Raw genomic sequence first — 15701 nt, forward strand, 5'->3', positions numbered from 1 at the left:
ATAGCGCAGACCCTGAGAGATACTTGGAGACCTTTTGGGGTCCTAATATTACACTTAAGAAACACTGGTATAAATAATTTCAATAATGTAGACTAGTAGGGCAAAACCAAAATTGAAATTTCTTGTTGTGAATACAGAAGGGGTGTGCTGGCATACTCCAAATTACAAGGGAAAACTGACTTCACACAACACACCAAAAAAACCCTAGTGGTTCAGACTTGATTCACATGCAAAATCAAAGAAATCTTGTTAGAGCTTAGCTGATATTAGCATGATGTGTGTGTGTGTAACCACTTATAGTCTCCAAAGATGCTCCCCAGTGAAATTACCCGTGGCTTCTGGCTTTACGTCAAGATTCTGGCTTCTTCCGAATTATAATTATCCAAGCTGGGTTCTTAGTGCGAATCTGCAGACAAGGAGCAAACAGTTCAGGGCCGGCTTTCCTTTCATTGCAGCGATGCAGGGAGCCGCTGGATCCTTCGGGGGCGCTGCTTTCTCCCGAGCCGGCTTTTCCTCTTCCGGGCGCTCAGCATCGCCGTTGCGCTTCAGTTGGAGGGAGGGGAGGGGTGCGGGTGGCTCGGCTAGCGCAGGAGGGGCGAAGTTAGTGGCTCCCCGGTGTCTCGGGATCCGCAGAGGAGCGCTGGGTTGGTGTGTGGCCCGCTTTTCCAGGACCTCCTGCGATGGAGGCGGCTTTGCGGCGAGAACTTGGCACCTCGGTGCTGCGGCCTGCGGGATACTCGGGGGGAGGCTGCATCAGCCAGGGCGAGAGTTTCCACACGGATACCGGGCAGGTCTACGTGAAGCGCAATGGCAAGGCCGAGGTGGGAGGACACAGACTGGGGTAGGGCGGGAATCTTAGGCTGGAAAAAGGAGCGTCTGTTCCCAGGTGGTTTATTGGTTGGCTGTGAGGTTTTCTACGATGGCTGCTTCTGAATGCACCTGCACCAAGCGAGGCTTTTCCTTGCAACGGGGAGAACGCGAGGGGTGTGTGTGTTGTTGTATGGTTTTGAAAGCTTAAGCTATGGGAAGAGCACCACAGAGAAGGATTCTTCTGAGGTTAGATAGACAGACAGTGTTGGAAGGGACCTTGTAGGTCATCTAGTCTAACCCCCCTCCCAAGCAGGAGGCCTTACACCATTTCTGACAGATGGCAGTCCAGTCTCTTTTTGAAAGCTTCCAGTGATGAAGCTCTCACAACTTCTGAAGACAAGCTGTTCCATTGATTGATTGCTCACTGTCAGAAAGTTTCTCCTTATTTCCAGATTGAACGTCTCCTTGTTCAGTTTCCAAAAATAGCCAGTTGGTAGCATCAACAGACAGAACATTTTTTTAAAAAAAGTGTTGCTGTTAAGAAGCAGAGTTAGGATTTATGGAACTCTAGGCCACCATCTTGGTTATTCAGATTTGTGCAGCTTAGATGCAGCCCTAAGATAAGTGCTGTTGAATAGTAGGACTTTGAAAAAAATGTTTAGCTGTAGGAACTATAAACTCATCAAATACCATTACATGAACAGAGGAAGCAAGGACATTATACAGTACGTCCTGGGAGTAGTGGCCACTGTGAAGATTTCCCAGCTGCACAGGCTGCAGAAATGCAAAAGTTGGGACGTTTGAATTTCAATTAGTATACGTGTTAAGCTAGAGATGGATTACAGTAGTATGTTTCTGGGCTTGTAGTTCACAGATCTACAGATGACATGGGTCATTTGAACTAGTAGATTAGCCTAAAGATTTAGTTGCTGCCTGACAGATTTCATGCCTCATGAACTTAGTCCTTGTTGTACTTACCTTACATAGGTTTCTTTTTGTTTCATACTATTATTTCTGTCTTTGTTTCTTTTTCTCCTTCTTCCCAGGCAGCTGTTACATTTCCTAACCCATCCTGTTTTCTTTTCCTTTTTTTCTGGAAAGGAAAAGCGGAATATGTGTATGTAGCTTGCATGTATCTGTGTGTAAGTGGTTTGCATGTGCAAAGGGAATCAGTTAATTTTATAAATAGGATACTTCCTTTTATAATGAGTAGTTATTCCATTCCTGTGTAAATTATTTATTATTTCCTTATTTTTTGAGTGTAACTTCTGGCATTTATTTATGCAACCTTTTGAGTCAGTTTTTGACTCTTGTTGACTGTAGTCACTAGGCAGTCAGACAAGGTTTTCAGAAGTGCCTTGCTATTGTCTTCTTCCTGAGGTCACTCAGTTGACTTTGTGCCTAAGGCAGGACTAGAAATCACCGTCTCCTGGTTTCTAGCTTGGTGCCTTAATCATATACCAAACTAGTTCTTTATAGCATCAAACATTGATGTTTGCATATATGCATTCACACACATACACATGCACATATACACCGAGAGTTATACAAGTATATCTACAAGTATACAGAGTAAATATACAAGTATACAAGTAAATATACAAGTATAAGTCTTGCACCATTAGTAAGATGGGGAGGAATCTCTAGCTGTATTTTTTTGTTGAAGCTGCCCTCCCAAGATTTTCAAGGCATTACACAACTTTTGTCTATGTTTATTTTGTCCACTTTTACTTTTGTAAGGGATCCTCTTAAATTTAAAATATATTTTCTTTTGGCTTACAGGGGAAGGAATAGAATGTGAGTAGAAAACATTCTTGCATGATAGTCCTGAGGAATTGGGAATACAGTAGGTCTCCCTACTGTGTATCATCTATTGAGTAAAATCTGATCATGATATCATTTAATAAAAGCGAATCATTGGGGAATAATTTAATGAAGTTCCTACACTTGTAGATTAGCATATAAAATGAAATAATATAACAAAAAAAATAAAAGGTCAGGTTGCATGAATGAAATAACATGAGAAATTTAAGCTTTGAAGATGTGAAGGAGAGCATGTTTAAAACCTGCAGGATCATCATTAGTAACTATGTCATCCTTTTTTTAAAGGATTGTTTACTTTTTTGTAGCTTTTGGATTATTTTTTCAAGTCCCACACACTGAACAAGGATGGCATTTATATTTGTTCTGAATAAAATAAGTAATTTGTGAGGAAGTTACTGTTATTTTTTTTAATGTAGACCATTGAAAATGGTTACTATTCAATACAGGAAAAATATTTTAATATTTTTTTTCTTATATTTAATAGGCCAGAAGAATGTTTGATGGAGAAATGGCAAGTTTAGCTGCTATTCTGCAAACACAAACTGTGAAAGTTCCTAAACCTATCAAAGTTATTGATTTGCCAGAAGGTGGTGCTTTATTTGTGATGGAACACTTGGACATGAGAGGCCTCAATAGGTAAAGTTATGAGGACAAAAATGTATGATATTTTAAAAATAAGATAGTACTAAATCAGTTTTAGAGTGTGCTTGTATGACTCTGTGAGTCACAGATTAGACTCCTACAATTTAGTTTACCTTGAGACAGATCTATCTCTGTAAAATTTCAGTTCATTGTGGAAACAATGGTTAAACCAAGGCTAAGTTAAACTTGGAAGTACTGTATACAGCCTCAGTTCAGTAGTTAACTGAAAAATAATCAAATATTGGACATGTTCTAGATTCTCAGGAGGTTTTCATATTAGAATAAAGAATAAATAAGGGGCAGAGAAGTGTGACTGCTGAAATCATATAGCCTGAGCTTTGGCAATTCACTGATTGGAAGGCCAGCAGCCCTGAGTCACTGATTGCTAGAGTTGATCCATTGAAGTTTGTGAAATCTGACCTAAAAGAGAGCAATATTAAGGAACCAGAATATATGGGGTGGTCTATACCCAGGTTACAGTGGGGCAAAAAAGTATTTAGTCAGCCACCAATACAGGTAATGAGTGGAGGACAGAGGAGCCTCTTAAAGAAGACGTTACAGGTCTGTGAGAGCCAGAAATCTTACTTGTTTGTAGGTGACCAAATACTTATTTTTCACCATAATTTGCAAACAAATTCTTTCCAAATCAGACAATGTGATTGTCTGGATTTGTTTTCTCATTTTGTCTCTCATAGTTGAGGTCTACCTATGATGTCAATTACAGGCCTTTCTCATCTTTTTAAGTGGGAGAACTTGCACAATTGGTGGCTGACTAAATACTTTTTGCCCCACTGTATATCAGCATTTTTAAAGCTTTTACATAATAGAGAAAATATTCATAAAATAATATTACTAGTTTGAGTGCCCTGTTATTAAAAATCAAAATATATCACATTTTATTAAAAATATTGAAAACTACTAACTATTATAATCAAAGTTTGAAGCAACACTATGATCAGATTAAGATACAAATCCTCAGTGTAAGATCCAACAAGCAGGTTATTAACAATACCCACTGTCATTTCAGCCAAAGCCAAATTTTTGTTCAGTTGTTAATTTGACATTTGCTGATAAGAATAATTTGTTTTGACCTTTTAGGCATGCAGAAAAACTTGGGATTCAGCTGGCTGATCTTCATCTTCATAATCAAAAGCTTGGAGAAAAGTTGAAGAAAGATGCAAACACTATTGGTAAATGGTTTAGCTGTTTTGAGAATTTCTAAGGCCCAGAAATTTATTGTATATCAAATTGTTAATGCTTCTAACAGCTTTGCTTTACCTCCTACAAAACCTGCTTGTATAGCCCTAGAAAATTCCTCTTATTTGAATAGAAAGATGGTCAATAGCAACAAGGTTGTTCTTTGTCAATAGGATTTTCATAAGAGCCATCTTCAATATTGGATATCTTATTTCATTGTTAAAATGAATGATGGAAATTGAAGAGCAATAGTTATATAATTCTTGAGATACAAAAATATGTAGCCTGAACTCACATATATAATCTCAGTTATTCCTGCATCCATTTAGAAGATTTAGATTAAGTTAGAACAGCAAAATAATCCAGTGTTCAGGGTACCTATCTATTGTAGCAATAAACTACCAGTATATCTTTTTTTCCATTCAAGGTAAAAGTCAGATGGATACTCAGTTTGTGGAAGAGTTTGGGTTTCATTCTGTCACTTGCTGTGGTTATCTTCCACAGGTAGGCTTTCATTGATTGTTTTATGCTTTGCAAAATCTTGTGTTACTCTTCAGACATACTTATTTCTTTGCAAATCATTAAAGCAGCCCTGCCTTTTTCAATGATTGTGTGACTACCGTACCTCTGCAGCTGCTGCATAAACATGAAAAGGGAATATTTGGTTCAAAGCATTAGCAGTGTTCACACCCTCACTTACACTTGAGCACCTATTTAAAGTGATGCATAGCACTAAAATATGCACATTTTAGGCAGGCGTGGCACTTTTATTCCAAACATGAAAAAGTGCTTCTGAATGGTATGGGTCTACATAGCACACTTGTGAAATCTTTAAAAAGCTATCTTTTCTTAGGTGCACATGGTAGTTCTGTGATGCTAGGAAAATATGTTTGAGTTGGGAAGGTGCTGAGCATTCACCCATGCTTTTTGCTTCTCAACATGGTTGGCTGTTATATGAGCACAGAAAAGAAATGTAGAATTTTTTTTTTTGAAAGATGTACTGACAGGTATGCTACTGTGCCCTGCCCACTTTGAAGCAGTGCATATTTTGTTTGTGAATGAATAATTTAAGAGATGATTTAGGGAAGTACGATTTGGTATAAAGAATACAATACAGAATTAGTATCATCAATATATTGTCTGATCCCCATTTTGTGGGAGCGGAAGGGCAGATGTCATTGCTGCTGCTTCCCTGAAAAATAGATGTACTTTGCAATTAAGCGGATGATAATAGCAATAAGCAATAGAGTCCAAAACGTGATTTCAATGTGATGCTACTGTGCCAGGATTTTCTCTAAAAACAGTATTTTGGCATAGAGCTTATCATCATCTTGAAATTAGATGCTCCTTAAGATGTTTAGATGCTACTTAAGATGTTACTTACCAATACAGCTCAATGTCAACAATCCAAAATCTTAGGAAATGATTATTTAAAATATTAGGAATTACTGGCATGGTATGTAGGAGAAGAAATGATTTCTTCTTGAAATTTATTCCCAAAAACGTTCTCAAATTGGGGAGATAGATTCATATTCATTGATTAGTATTACAAATGCTACAAATGTATGAACCTTGCAAAAATGTGATTAAAATACACAATGTAGTGGAAATGATTATTTTCATTTGATGGACAAGCATAGCAAAGACAACAACAAAAACCTTTACTTGCAGATTAATGACTGGCAACAAGACTGGGTAAATTTCTTTGCTAGGCAACGAATTCAGCCTCAGATGGATTTGATTGAGAAGAATTCAGGAGACAGAGAAGCAAGAGAGCTTTGGGCTCAACTCCAGGTAGTGATCTCTATGGAAATTCGAAATGGCATACTCATTATACCGTACTTGCAAAGCAATGTAATTTCCATGCTACTCTACTGGTGTGAAGCAGTGGGTCTTCCACTCAAATTGATTAATGAGAGCTCCTTTACCTATCAGTTATCTTAAATGTATAAGAAGTGAAACATGAAAACCACTTCTTTTTTAAGATTTACTGTATTTTTGGAGTATAAGACGCAGCAAGGTTTTGAAGAGGAAAAATTAAAAAAAAAGTTTTTGCACTCTGCAAACCTCCCCAAAACAGCTTGTTTTTCGCGAAAACGGGCCTGTTTTTTTTCAAATAAAGAGCATGAATAGCCCTTAGGCTTGTAGAGTGCTCCTGGGGGGTACACCTTCCCAAAATGAGCAAAAAATAGCCTGTTTTTCATGAAAATGGGCCCATTTTTTTGTCAATAAAAGGGCATGTATAGCCTTTAAGAAGTTCATAGAGTGCTTCTGGGGGCGAGGGGGGGGGGAAACAGACCGTTTTTTGCTCATTTCTGCTCTCCCCAGCCCCCAGGAGCTCTCTGAAAGCCTCTTACAAGCTATGCATGGCCATTTGGGTGAAGGGGGCAGGGTTGCTGTATTCAGTGTATATGATGCACCCAGATTTTCAGCCTCTTTTTTTGAGGGAAAAAGGTGCGTCTTATACTCTGAAAAATATGGTAGTCTCTTAAATATATTATGAACCATTTCAGTAGGTCAAACTGGTATAAATGCCACTTGTGGATTCTTACCAAGCTTTTTATTGCAGGGCAGCACATTCATAATACAGTCTATAGAATCTAGTTAAGAGCAACTTCTGTGGAATTCTATGTGACTTATTTAGAGATAAGCAGATTTTGGTTTGCAGCTTAATATTCCTTAGTAGCCCTATTTTGTAATCAATATTTTTTTCACTTTCTATGAATCTATACAATGCTGTTTTCTAATTTCTTATTTTTTGAAACACCAGTCTGAGATTATTTTTTGCTTTTACAATAGCAGAATATAAATAGTAATGTCAGAACCAAAAACTGCTAACCTAAAAATAATAATGTTTTATAAAAATACTTGCTTATTTCATTCATTACCTACCATATTCCATTTATATGCTTGAAATTCTGCATTTTTCATTTTAGTAATACTGTTTTTTATTACAGTCAGTAAATAAATAATTCACATATATTTATTTCAATTTAAAATATGTATGTATAGTATCTATGCGCACATGTACATGACATACATATGGGTGGCGAGTTGGACTAGATGACCTACAAGGTCCTTTCCAACTCTGTTAATCTGTAAAACATACAGTATTTTTCAGAGTATAAGACATACCTTTTTTCCTCAAAAAAGAGGCTGAAAATCTGGGTGCATCTTATACATTGAATATAGCATTTTTTTGCCTTCTGAAGCCCCACCCCTTCACCAAAATGGCCATGCATACCTTTATGGAGGCTTTCAAAGAGCTCCTGGCGGCTGGGGATGGCAAAAAATAGCAAAAAATGGGCCATTTTTTGACACACCCCCAGCAGCACTCTATAAGCCTCCATAAGGCTATGCATGCAATCTGTTAATCTGTAAAACATACAGTATTTTTCGGAGTATAAGACGCATCTTTTTTCCTCAAAAAAGAGGCAGAAAATCTGGGTGTGTCTTATACATTGAATACAGCATTTTTTGCCTCCCGAAGTCCCGCCCCCTTCACCAAAATGGCCATGCATACCCTTATGGAGGCTTTCAGAGAGCTCCTGGGGGCTGGGGATGGCAGAAATGAGCAAAAAACGGGTCATTTTTAGGAGGTTTGCAGAGTGCAAAAACTTTTATTTTTCCTTTTGGAAAGCTCTTTAGTTAGAGTGACTGACGAGAATTGCATTGATCAAGTGCTATGCCAGCAGAAACAAAGTCTTAGGTGCTGCAGATTGTCAGCAATTTCCTTCTCCAGCACATGGATAAATACACCTGGAAACATCTACCTACCTACCTACTCTCTCTCTCCCTAACTACCTACTGTATTTCTCTCTCTCTCTCCCCCCTCTATTTACCTACCTATTTACTCTCTCTCTCCCCCTACCTATCTACTGTATTTCTTTCTCCCTTTCTCTATCTCTATCCTTCTACCTACTTACCTACCTACTCTCTCTCTCTTCCTACCTACTGTATTTCTCTCTCTCTATTTCTCTCTCTCTGTTTATCTACCTACCTACCTACCTACTTACCTACTCTCTCTCTCCCTACTTACCCACTGTATTTCTTTCTCTCCCTCTCTATCCCTCTATCTACCTACCTATTTTTTATTTTATTTTGCCTCTTCAAAACCTTGGTGCATCTTATACTCCGGTGGGTCTTATACTCTGAAAAATACGGTGTGTGTATAGATGTATGTATGTATGTATGAATGTATGTACTGTGTTTCCCCGAAAATACGATCTGTCCTGAAACTAAAGCTTTGCCACACTTTTCGTGTGGGCAAAAATATAAGCCCATCCCCGAAAATAAGCCCCCTGGACAATCTCCCCCTCCAGCCAGGCAGAGCACCGCTAGCTGACCTAGTAGTATCCCGAAGGCGCCAAGCCGCGGGAATGAGGTGGGGGGGCAAAGGTGCTCGTGTTGCTTGGTGCTTTTGGGGTACCGCTAGGTCAGTCAGCAATGCTGTGCCCAGCGGAAGAGGGGGGGTTTCCGGGCAGCTGCTCCCTTGTGAGCGGGCTCCCGAAGAGCCGGGCGCAGCCTCAGGTTCGAATGGCTGTGTTGCACTGTTGCAGCAGCAACACAGCAGCCATGAGTTGGCCACGCTCACGAGCAGCTGCCCGGCAAGCCCCCTTTCCAGCCGGGCACAGTGCTACTGAACGATCTATGGTTGTATGCTCTACGCTCTGCAGCCCACAACCATAAAGCGTACTCCCAGAGAGGTATCAATCCTCCATTGCGCTTCCAAAGCATCAAGGTAGGATACCGCTCTGGGGGTATGCTCTATGGTTGTACCCTACTATGGAGCGTACTTCCAGAGCGGCATCCATCCTCTGTGCTTTGAAAGCCGCAAAAAAAAAAAAAAAAAAAAAAAAACAAGCGGCGGGAGACACCAGCAGCGGAGATGTCCTGGCCCTACAGAGTTAGCCAAGGGCATTGTGAGCCTGCGAGTCACATTAGCGAGGAGCAGAAAAGCCGTTCGTGCAACCCCTCTTTCCAGCCGTGCAGAGCCCTATTCACTCATCTAGGGGCATTCCGAAGGCGCTGTGCCGCGGAGGGCGGCGAACAGGCGCTTGCGTTGCTTGGCGCCTTCTGGGTACCGCTAGATCTGTCAGCGGCGCTGTGCCCGGCTGGAAAGGAGGGTTGCCGGGCGGTTGCTCATGAGCGTGGCCACCTCATGGCTGTTGTGTTGCTGCTGTGACAGCGCAACACAGCCATTCGACCCTGAGGCTATGCCCGGCTCTTCGGGAGCCCGGTCGCAAGGGAGCAGCCGCCTGGCAATCCAAAAACCATAAGCCCTCCCCTTTAATAAGCCCAATGCCATATTTCGTGGGTCAAAAAAATATAAGACCCTGTCATATTTTCGGGGAAACACTGTGTGTGTGTGTGTGTGTGTGTGTGTGTGTGTGTGTGTGTGTATGTGTATGTGTATGTATGTATATATAGATACATATGTATATGTATGCATGCATGCATGTATGTATACATATACACGTGTATGTGTGTGTATATAGAATTTTGTAGTAAACCAATAAAAAGCTGCTACTGCATTAATATTATATAAATAAGAAAGAAAATTTGGTCCCACAGTGTTCTTGCTGTGACTTAAATGTTAAAGTCTTTTATACATATTAAATTTAAAAATTCACGTTCTTCTGCCATTTTAAATGACATACAGACAAGAGTCACCCACATGAAAAGTCAGAAACTCATGTTGCTTGTTTGGATCTTAGCATGTTTTGTGAACATACTTAGTCTGGGTTGCAAATCATAATTGTGTGAATTTATCTGATCGAAATTTAATAAATCCTGGTTAGAAGATTATAGCATGCTATGTGAATGCAATCCAAGTCTATTTATACTTAGTGATTCTGGAGCAGGACTTTGATGTGCAATTCTCTACCTTATTTACTAGGTTTTAAGGGCAGTTGACCTTTGATTTTTAAACCCTCTTATCTGTTCTTAATGCTATATCCATTGTTTTGTCAAAGAAAATTCAATACAAACAGTTAAACTAATGTGCTTTTTTAATGGTACAATTAGGAGTACTGCAATTATCGTGACTAGTGCCCCTCCCCAAGGTACTGTAAATGTTAAATGATTACTTAGATAACAGATTATTTCCTCCAGCCAGGCTTATTGTTTGTTTCTCTTTCTTTTCTAGGTGAAGATACCCAGTTTGTTTGGTGACCTGAAAATAATTCCTGCTCTCTTACATGGGGATCTGTGGGGAGGAAATGTAGCTGAAGATGATTCTGGGCCTATTATCTTTGATCCTGCCTCTTTCTATGGTCACTCTGAGTATGAGTTGGCAATTGCTGGGATGTTTGGTGGTTTCAGTGGTTCATTTTATTCTGCTTACCATGGTAAAATCCCCAAAGCACCAGGCTTTGATAAACGGCTCAAGCTTTACCAACTATTTCACTACATGAACCATTGGAATCATTTTGGTGGAGGCTACAGAGGGTCATCTATAAATATTATGAAAAACCTGGTGAAATGATTTATTGTGAAATTGTATTATCTCTGTTTGGAAAAATACATGGGTTTTCAGCTGCAGTGATCTGTGATACTTAATTTATTAAGAGTTATACCCAGTCTTTCATCCAGGAGCCCCAGGTGGTACACGTAGCTCTGCTTCCAGTTTTTACCCAGGAGAGAGACAGAGAGAGAAAGATAATGATCACCTAGAAGTCACCCAGTGAGTGTCCATGGGTAAATTTCCTCATCCCACTCCAACATCTTAATTACTATATTCTACTCGCTTGGTATCCTGGTAACTACAGTTTTATTAAAGAGCTGTCTAAGGAGGAAATAATCCAAGATTTGCATGAAAGCCTTTTTGCTATTAAAATGACACCATTGAATTGATTTAGTAGGTTGCAGTAGAGAAACAATAGTTTAGATACATGTTTTGCCAGCAATGTGGAAAGGGAACAAACCAACAATAATGATAAAGACCCAATCTGAGGTCTTAGTGATCTTTTTTTTCATAGTACGGTACATATGAATATATTGGGGATTTTCTTACTTGCTATGAAACTACGATTACTCTCAGTATTTATAATATTACTTGTATTTCAGTATTATCATTATAGCTGCATTTGCATTAGATGCATGTACTGAGCTAAAATTGGAATACATAGGATGCTGCCTAGTTGACTTTTGTTCTTTCTACCGTGAATGTTATTAAGCATGGCTCTGGTTGTCAAAATTCAGGACTCTGCCTGAATCTTCTAAGCACACTACAGTTTGCATGATGATCTGGTTTGTCTTCCTTCAGTAAGGCTCCAGCGGGTGTATGTTCCTAACTACCAAAAAAACTTGATCTAATCTTGTATTGTACAATGTACATTCATGGATTAAGTTTATTTATAGGCAGCTGTATCCATTTCAGAGTTACTTTCTTATGGCTGGTTGGTGGAATTATTTCTCTTTGAAGCCATTGAACTAGGCTGGCACTGTAGGCCCCAGAAATTCTAGCCAGCCTTTGTTGCTTTGGCTGATAAATTTTGGGATTGTATGCAAGGCTGAGGTTAAAATAGGCTGTCAGTGATTTTTTCGGCTTGTTTTGAACTGCTTTGAGTATTGATTAAAAACGAAGCAATTTTTGCGCTGATAAAATGCTAAATACTACTTAAAATGAATATGATAGGTTTAGACCTTAGATTATGAGGAAGGAATATTTGATTGACCTTCTCCTTCCACATATATACATATCTTCCCCCATTTTAATACTTTGGTTGACTGTAGTATCTTGCAACCAGTTAGGCTCATAATACTATTTTTCCAGAGGGTGTTTTTGATTCACTACTGCTGAGCTAAAATATATGGTTATTTTCCATCCCCTCCCTATCAGATATAATTTTTTCTGCTAGAAAAAAATCATTTGTTGATTTTATCTGTCACTTATAGTATAAAATCTAACTAAAGTAGCAAAAATAATTCTAATCCAGATTGTGATAGTATATTAATTCTATTGAATCTTTTAGTAAAAGTATGTTGCTTCTACCTTCGGCAGGCAAAGGCTTACTTTTCTGGGTGGTTAATTAGATAATTAATTTTAGCTATAATTATGTGTCCAGCATGACCTTCCTTGGTGTGGATTGTTTAACAGGGGAGATTAGAAAGAGAAGGAAAAGTTTTATTACTGCATTAATAATTTCCCTTAGCATGAATCTGCTACCGCTTGTTTCTAGTGTGCAGCAGCAGGAATGCTGAATCAGTATATCTAATACTTGAAAAAGTATACTGGAAATACCCAATACGATTTACAACAATTGTGAAGTGCTGATGAAGAGTTTTCTAGAGAGTAGTAAATGGATCCAGAAACACTTAAACATTTGAAAACAAAATAATATGTAGTTCTGGATGAAAGGATATATATAAAAAACATTATTTTTTAGAAATCATACCAAAAGATTGTATTTAATGTACTGCAGAATATATATGCCTATGGCAAACAATTAAAATATGGGTTTTGCTCTTTCAGATGTTGCTTTTTAGGTGGCTGTCCATTCTCAATTTCCAGGTAGGTACCGGTAGAGAGGCATCATTAATAGAATGTATGCTCATACAGATCCTTGGAATGTTTTTGATGCCTTTGAATTAACATTATTTGGCTTTACATTATGGAAAAAAATATTACACTAAATTTTAAAAATTCCAATTGTCTTTGTGATTCCCTGCTTTCTCATTTTGCATAACAATCCCACTAGTTTTCTGAGTTTAAAAAAGAGATTGCTATTTGTCATCCTTTGTAATTGTTCAAATAAAATATATTCCTGAGCATTTCACTTTTTCCCCCCGTTTGGTGTTATAAATTCGCAGTGATCCATTTTATTACATTATTTGGATAATTACACAACCTAGAATAATTCAAATTGTACCCACTTGTATGTTGTAGGCATTAATAAGCCAGATTTATCTCTCCAATTCTTTTTAACCTTTTAATTTAATATTTGTGATTATAATATTGTGAATTTTTTGACATTATCATGGGGAATTCTACCTTAATGGTTTGTAACTTTAAAAACCCCTAATGTTCCCTTTAAACTTTTTTATTATAATATGAAATAATTCAGTAAAAGAAGAGTAATCTTTATTATGCAAATAGCTGAACATTTACAAAAAAAGTCCAACATGGTTACTTTTTGACTTGAGCAAACTTAAAGAAAAAAGAATTAGTAAAAAGTTAAAAGCAAGAGCTAAATCTCTTGATAATGCTTAAAGATTATTCTAAACTATTATAATGGAAATTTATTATAAATGCTAAAAAAAATCCTACAAAAAATATTCTGCTGAAGATAGACGCAAACCTGCTCCATGACAAGCAGCCAAGGAGCACTGCAGAATAAAGAGCCTTTCATAAGTGCTCCAAACAGTTGCTCCTCAAGAAGGGACTGCAAGATAGTGGTCACTGGTGGATTTACAGCCAGTAATACAACCATTTGTTTAGTGACTGTTCAAAGTTACACTGAAAAGGTGACTTATGGCAGCTTTTCACACTTATGACCATTGTAGCATGCCCATGGTCATGTGATCTGGCATGCATTTATAATTATTGCAGTGTCCCAGGTTGCAGTGTCATGTGTTCAACTTTTGCAACCTTGTGACAACAAAGTCAATGGGAAAATCAGATTCACTTAACAATTGTGTTACTAAAAGTGATTCACTTAACAACTATGGCAAGAAAGATCATAAAATGATGCAAAGCTCACTTAACAACTGTTTTGCTTAGCAACAGTAATTTTGGACTGAGTTGTGATTGCTGAGGACTATGTCATGTTATGATTGAAAATATATTTAAAAATGTTGGGCTACAAGAATGGGATAGAAAAAGATACTACACTGGATAAGAGCTGTGGTGGTGCAGTGGTTAGAATGCAGTACTGCAGGCTACTTCTGTTGACTGCTGGCTGCCAGCAGTTTGGCAGTTTGAGTCTCACCAACTGAAGATTGACTCAGCCTTCCATCTTCCTGAGGTCAAATGAGAAGCCAGATTGTTGGGGGCAATATGCTGACTCCGTAAACTGCTTACAGAGGGCTGTAAAGTGCTGTGAAGTGGTATGTACTGTAAGTCTTAAGTGCTATTGCTATATTCAAAAAAATACAGTTCCTTATGGGACTAAGTCTAGATTAATCCTAGAATGAAGTGTTCTCAGCCCCAGGGTTCATTGGAAAGTCAGATAAGAAGCAGAGTAAAAGTGACATGAGATTTTCTTCTACGCTTCTTAAATTATGCTTTTTATGATAGAAATAACATTGGAATCAGGTATTTTCTACTCTTTGGTAACAATAAAAAGATTATCAAGAATAAGCATGAGGAACAATAGATAGAGTTAGGATAAATGCTTTACTTTTGTGTTTTGTATGTTACAAAAAAAACCACCCATATATGAATAAAGCAATCCTCACTTTTATACTTTGCTCTGTATCATTAAAAAAACAACCTGTTATATTGGAGTCATGTGTGATAGAGATAACACCTTTTGATTAATGAGTGCAAAGAATGCAAAAACAAAAACAAAATCCTACCCCTTTGCTCTTTGTTCAGTATCTGATTGCACGTTTGGCCAAGTCACAAAGTCACGTTGCACATTATTTAAGGCAGGAGTCCCTAAACCTGGCACCTTTAAGACTTGTGGACTTCAACTCCCAGAATTCCCCTGCTAGCATAGCTGTGAGTTGAAGTCCACAAGTCTTAAAGGTGCCAACTTTCTGTTCTGAAGAGACGCACGAAAACGAGCCGCCGCTCTGAAATGCTTTGCCGTCTCTATGGTCGTACAACTGGGAACGTAGAAATGAAACCGGAAAGCTCACCTCAACTCCTAACTCTCTATGATCAGTTTCTGTCCTGTGATTGGCGGCCGGGGGTGGGGGGTGGGGAGAGGAGAGAGAGCGCTTCGCTCTAAAGTAGGATTGGTCTCGGTCTCAGTCACGTGGGGAGATTAGCAAGGAAGCGTGTGCCGGTCTCCGGGCTGGATGCGGCGCCCTTCTCTCAGCTACATGTGGAGGCATCTGCTGGGAGTAACGGCCAGAGCCATGTCCGGAGGGGGAGCCCGTCTTCAGCGTCCCCCCAAGGACCCGCTGCGGCACCTTCGCACGCGGGAGAAGCGCCACGGGGCCATCGACCGCAAGGGCCCCAACACCGTTTACCTGCAGGTGGTAGGGGGAGGATCGCGAGACATGGGAGCGGCGGTCTACGTCTTCTCCGAGTACAACCGGTTAGTCTCCGCCTGATG

General features: G+C 39.0%; 2 protein-coding genes across 3 annotated transcripts in view; both read left to right on the forward strand.

Moving 5' to 3' along the window:
* Positions 1–442: 442 nt before the first annotated feature.
* FN3KRP (fructosamine 3 kinase related protein) lies at positions 443–13253 on the forward strand. 2 transcript variants are annotated; one of them, XM_014056781.2, is made up of 6 exons: positions 443–841; positions 3119–3270; positions 4375–4466; positions 4901–4977; positions 6145–6267; positions 10622–13253. In XM_014056781.2, exons 1-6 carry the CDS (start codon positions 458–460, stop codon positions 10958–10960), a joined length of 1167 nt encoding a protein of 388 aa, XP_013912256.2. In that variant the 5' UTR covers positions 443–457; the 3' UTR covers positions 10961–13253. The 2 variants fall into 2 exon arrangements, with proteins under 2 accessions (XP_013912256.2, XP_013912255.2); XM_014056780.2 differs by having other exon boundaries at positions 553–821.
* A 2145-nt stretch (positions 13254–15398) lies between these two features.
* Positions 15399–15701, forward strand: part of ELAC2 (elaC ribonuclease Z 2) — a 29828-nt gene continuing 29525 nt past the window's right edge. The window contains exon 1 of the mRNA XM_014056779.2: positions 15399–15683. Coding sequence (XP_013912254.2) covers positions 15442–15683 — 242 coding nt within the window. The 5' untranslated portion in view covers positions 15399–15441. The remainder of the gene's footprint in view (positions 15684–15701) is intronic.

The sequence above is a fragment of the Thamnophis sirtalis genome, unplaced genomic scaffold (assembly GCF_051295495.1).
Source record: "Thamnophis sirtalis isolate CommonGarterSnake01/CBP01778 unplaced genomic scaffold, rThaSir2_p1.2 scaffold_3, whole genome shotgun sequence".
Classification (NCBI taxonomy): Eukaryota; Metazoa; Chordata; class Lepidosauria; order Squamata; family Natricidae; genus Thamnophis; species Thamnophis sirtalis.

What these genes read in the sequence shown, in the direction of transcription:
- FN3KRP (XM_014056781.2), top strand. Translation starts at nt 458, where the DNA reads ATGCAGGGAGCCGCTGGATCCTTCGGGGGCGCTGCTTTCTCCCGAGCC. An exon ending in GAAAGATGCAAACACTATTG is followed by an intron (nt 4,467 to 4,900) that starts GTAAATGGTTTA and finishes TTTCCATTCAAG; the next exon opens with GTAAAAGTCAGATGGATACT. An exon ending in GCTGTGGTTATCTTCCACAG is followed by an intron (nt 4,978 to 6,144) that starts GTAGGCTTTCAT and finishes CTTTACTTGCAG; the next exon opens with ATTAATGACTGGCAACAAGA.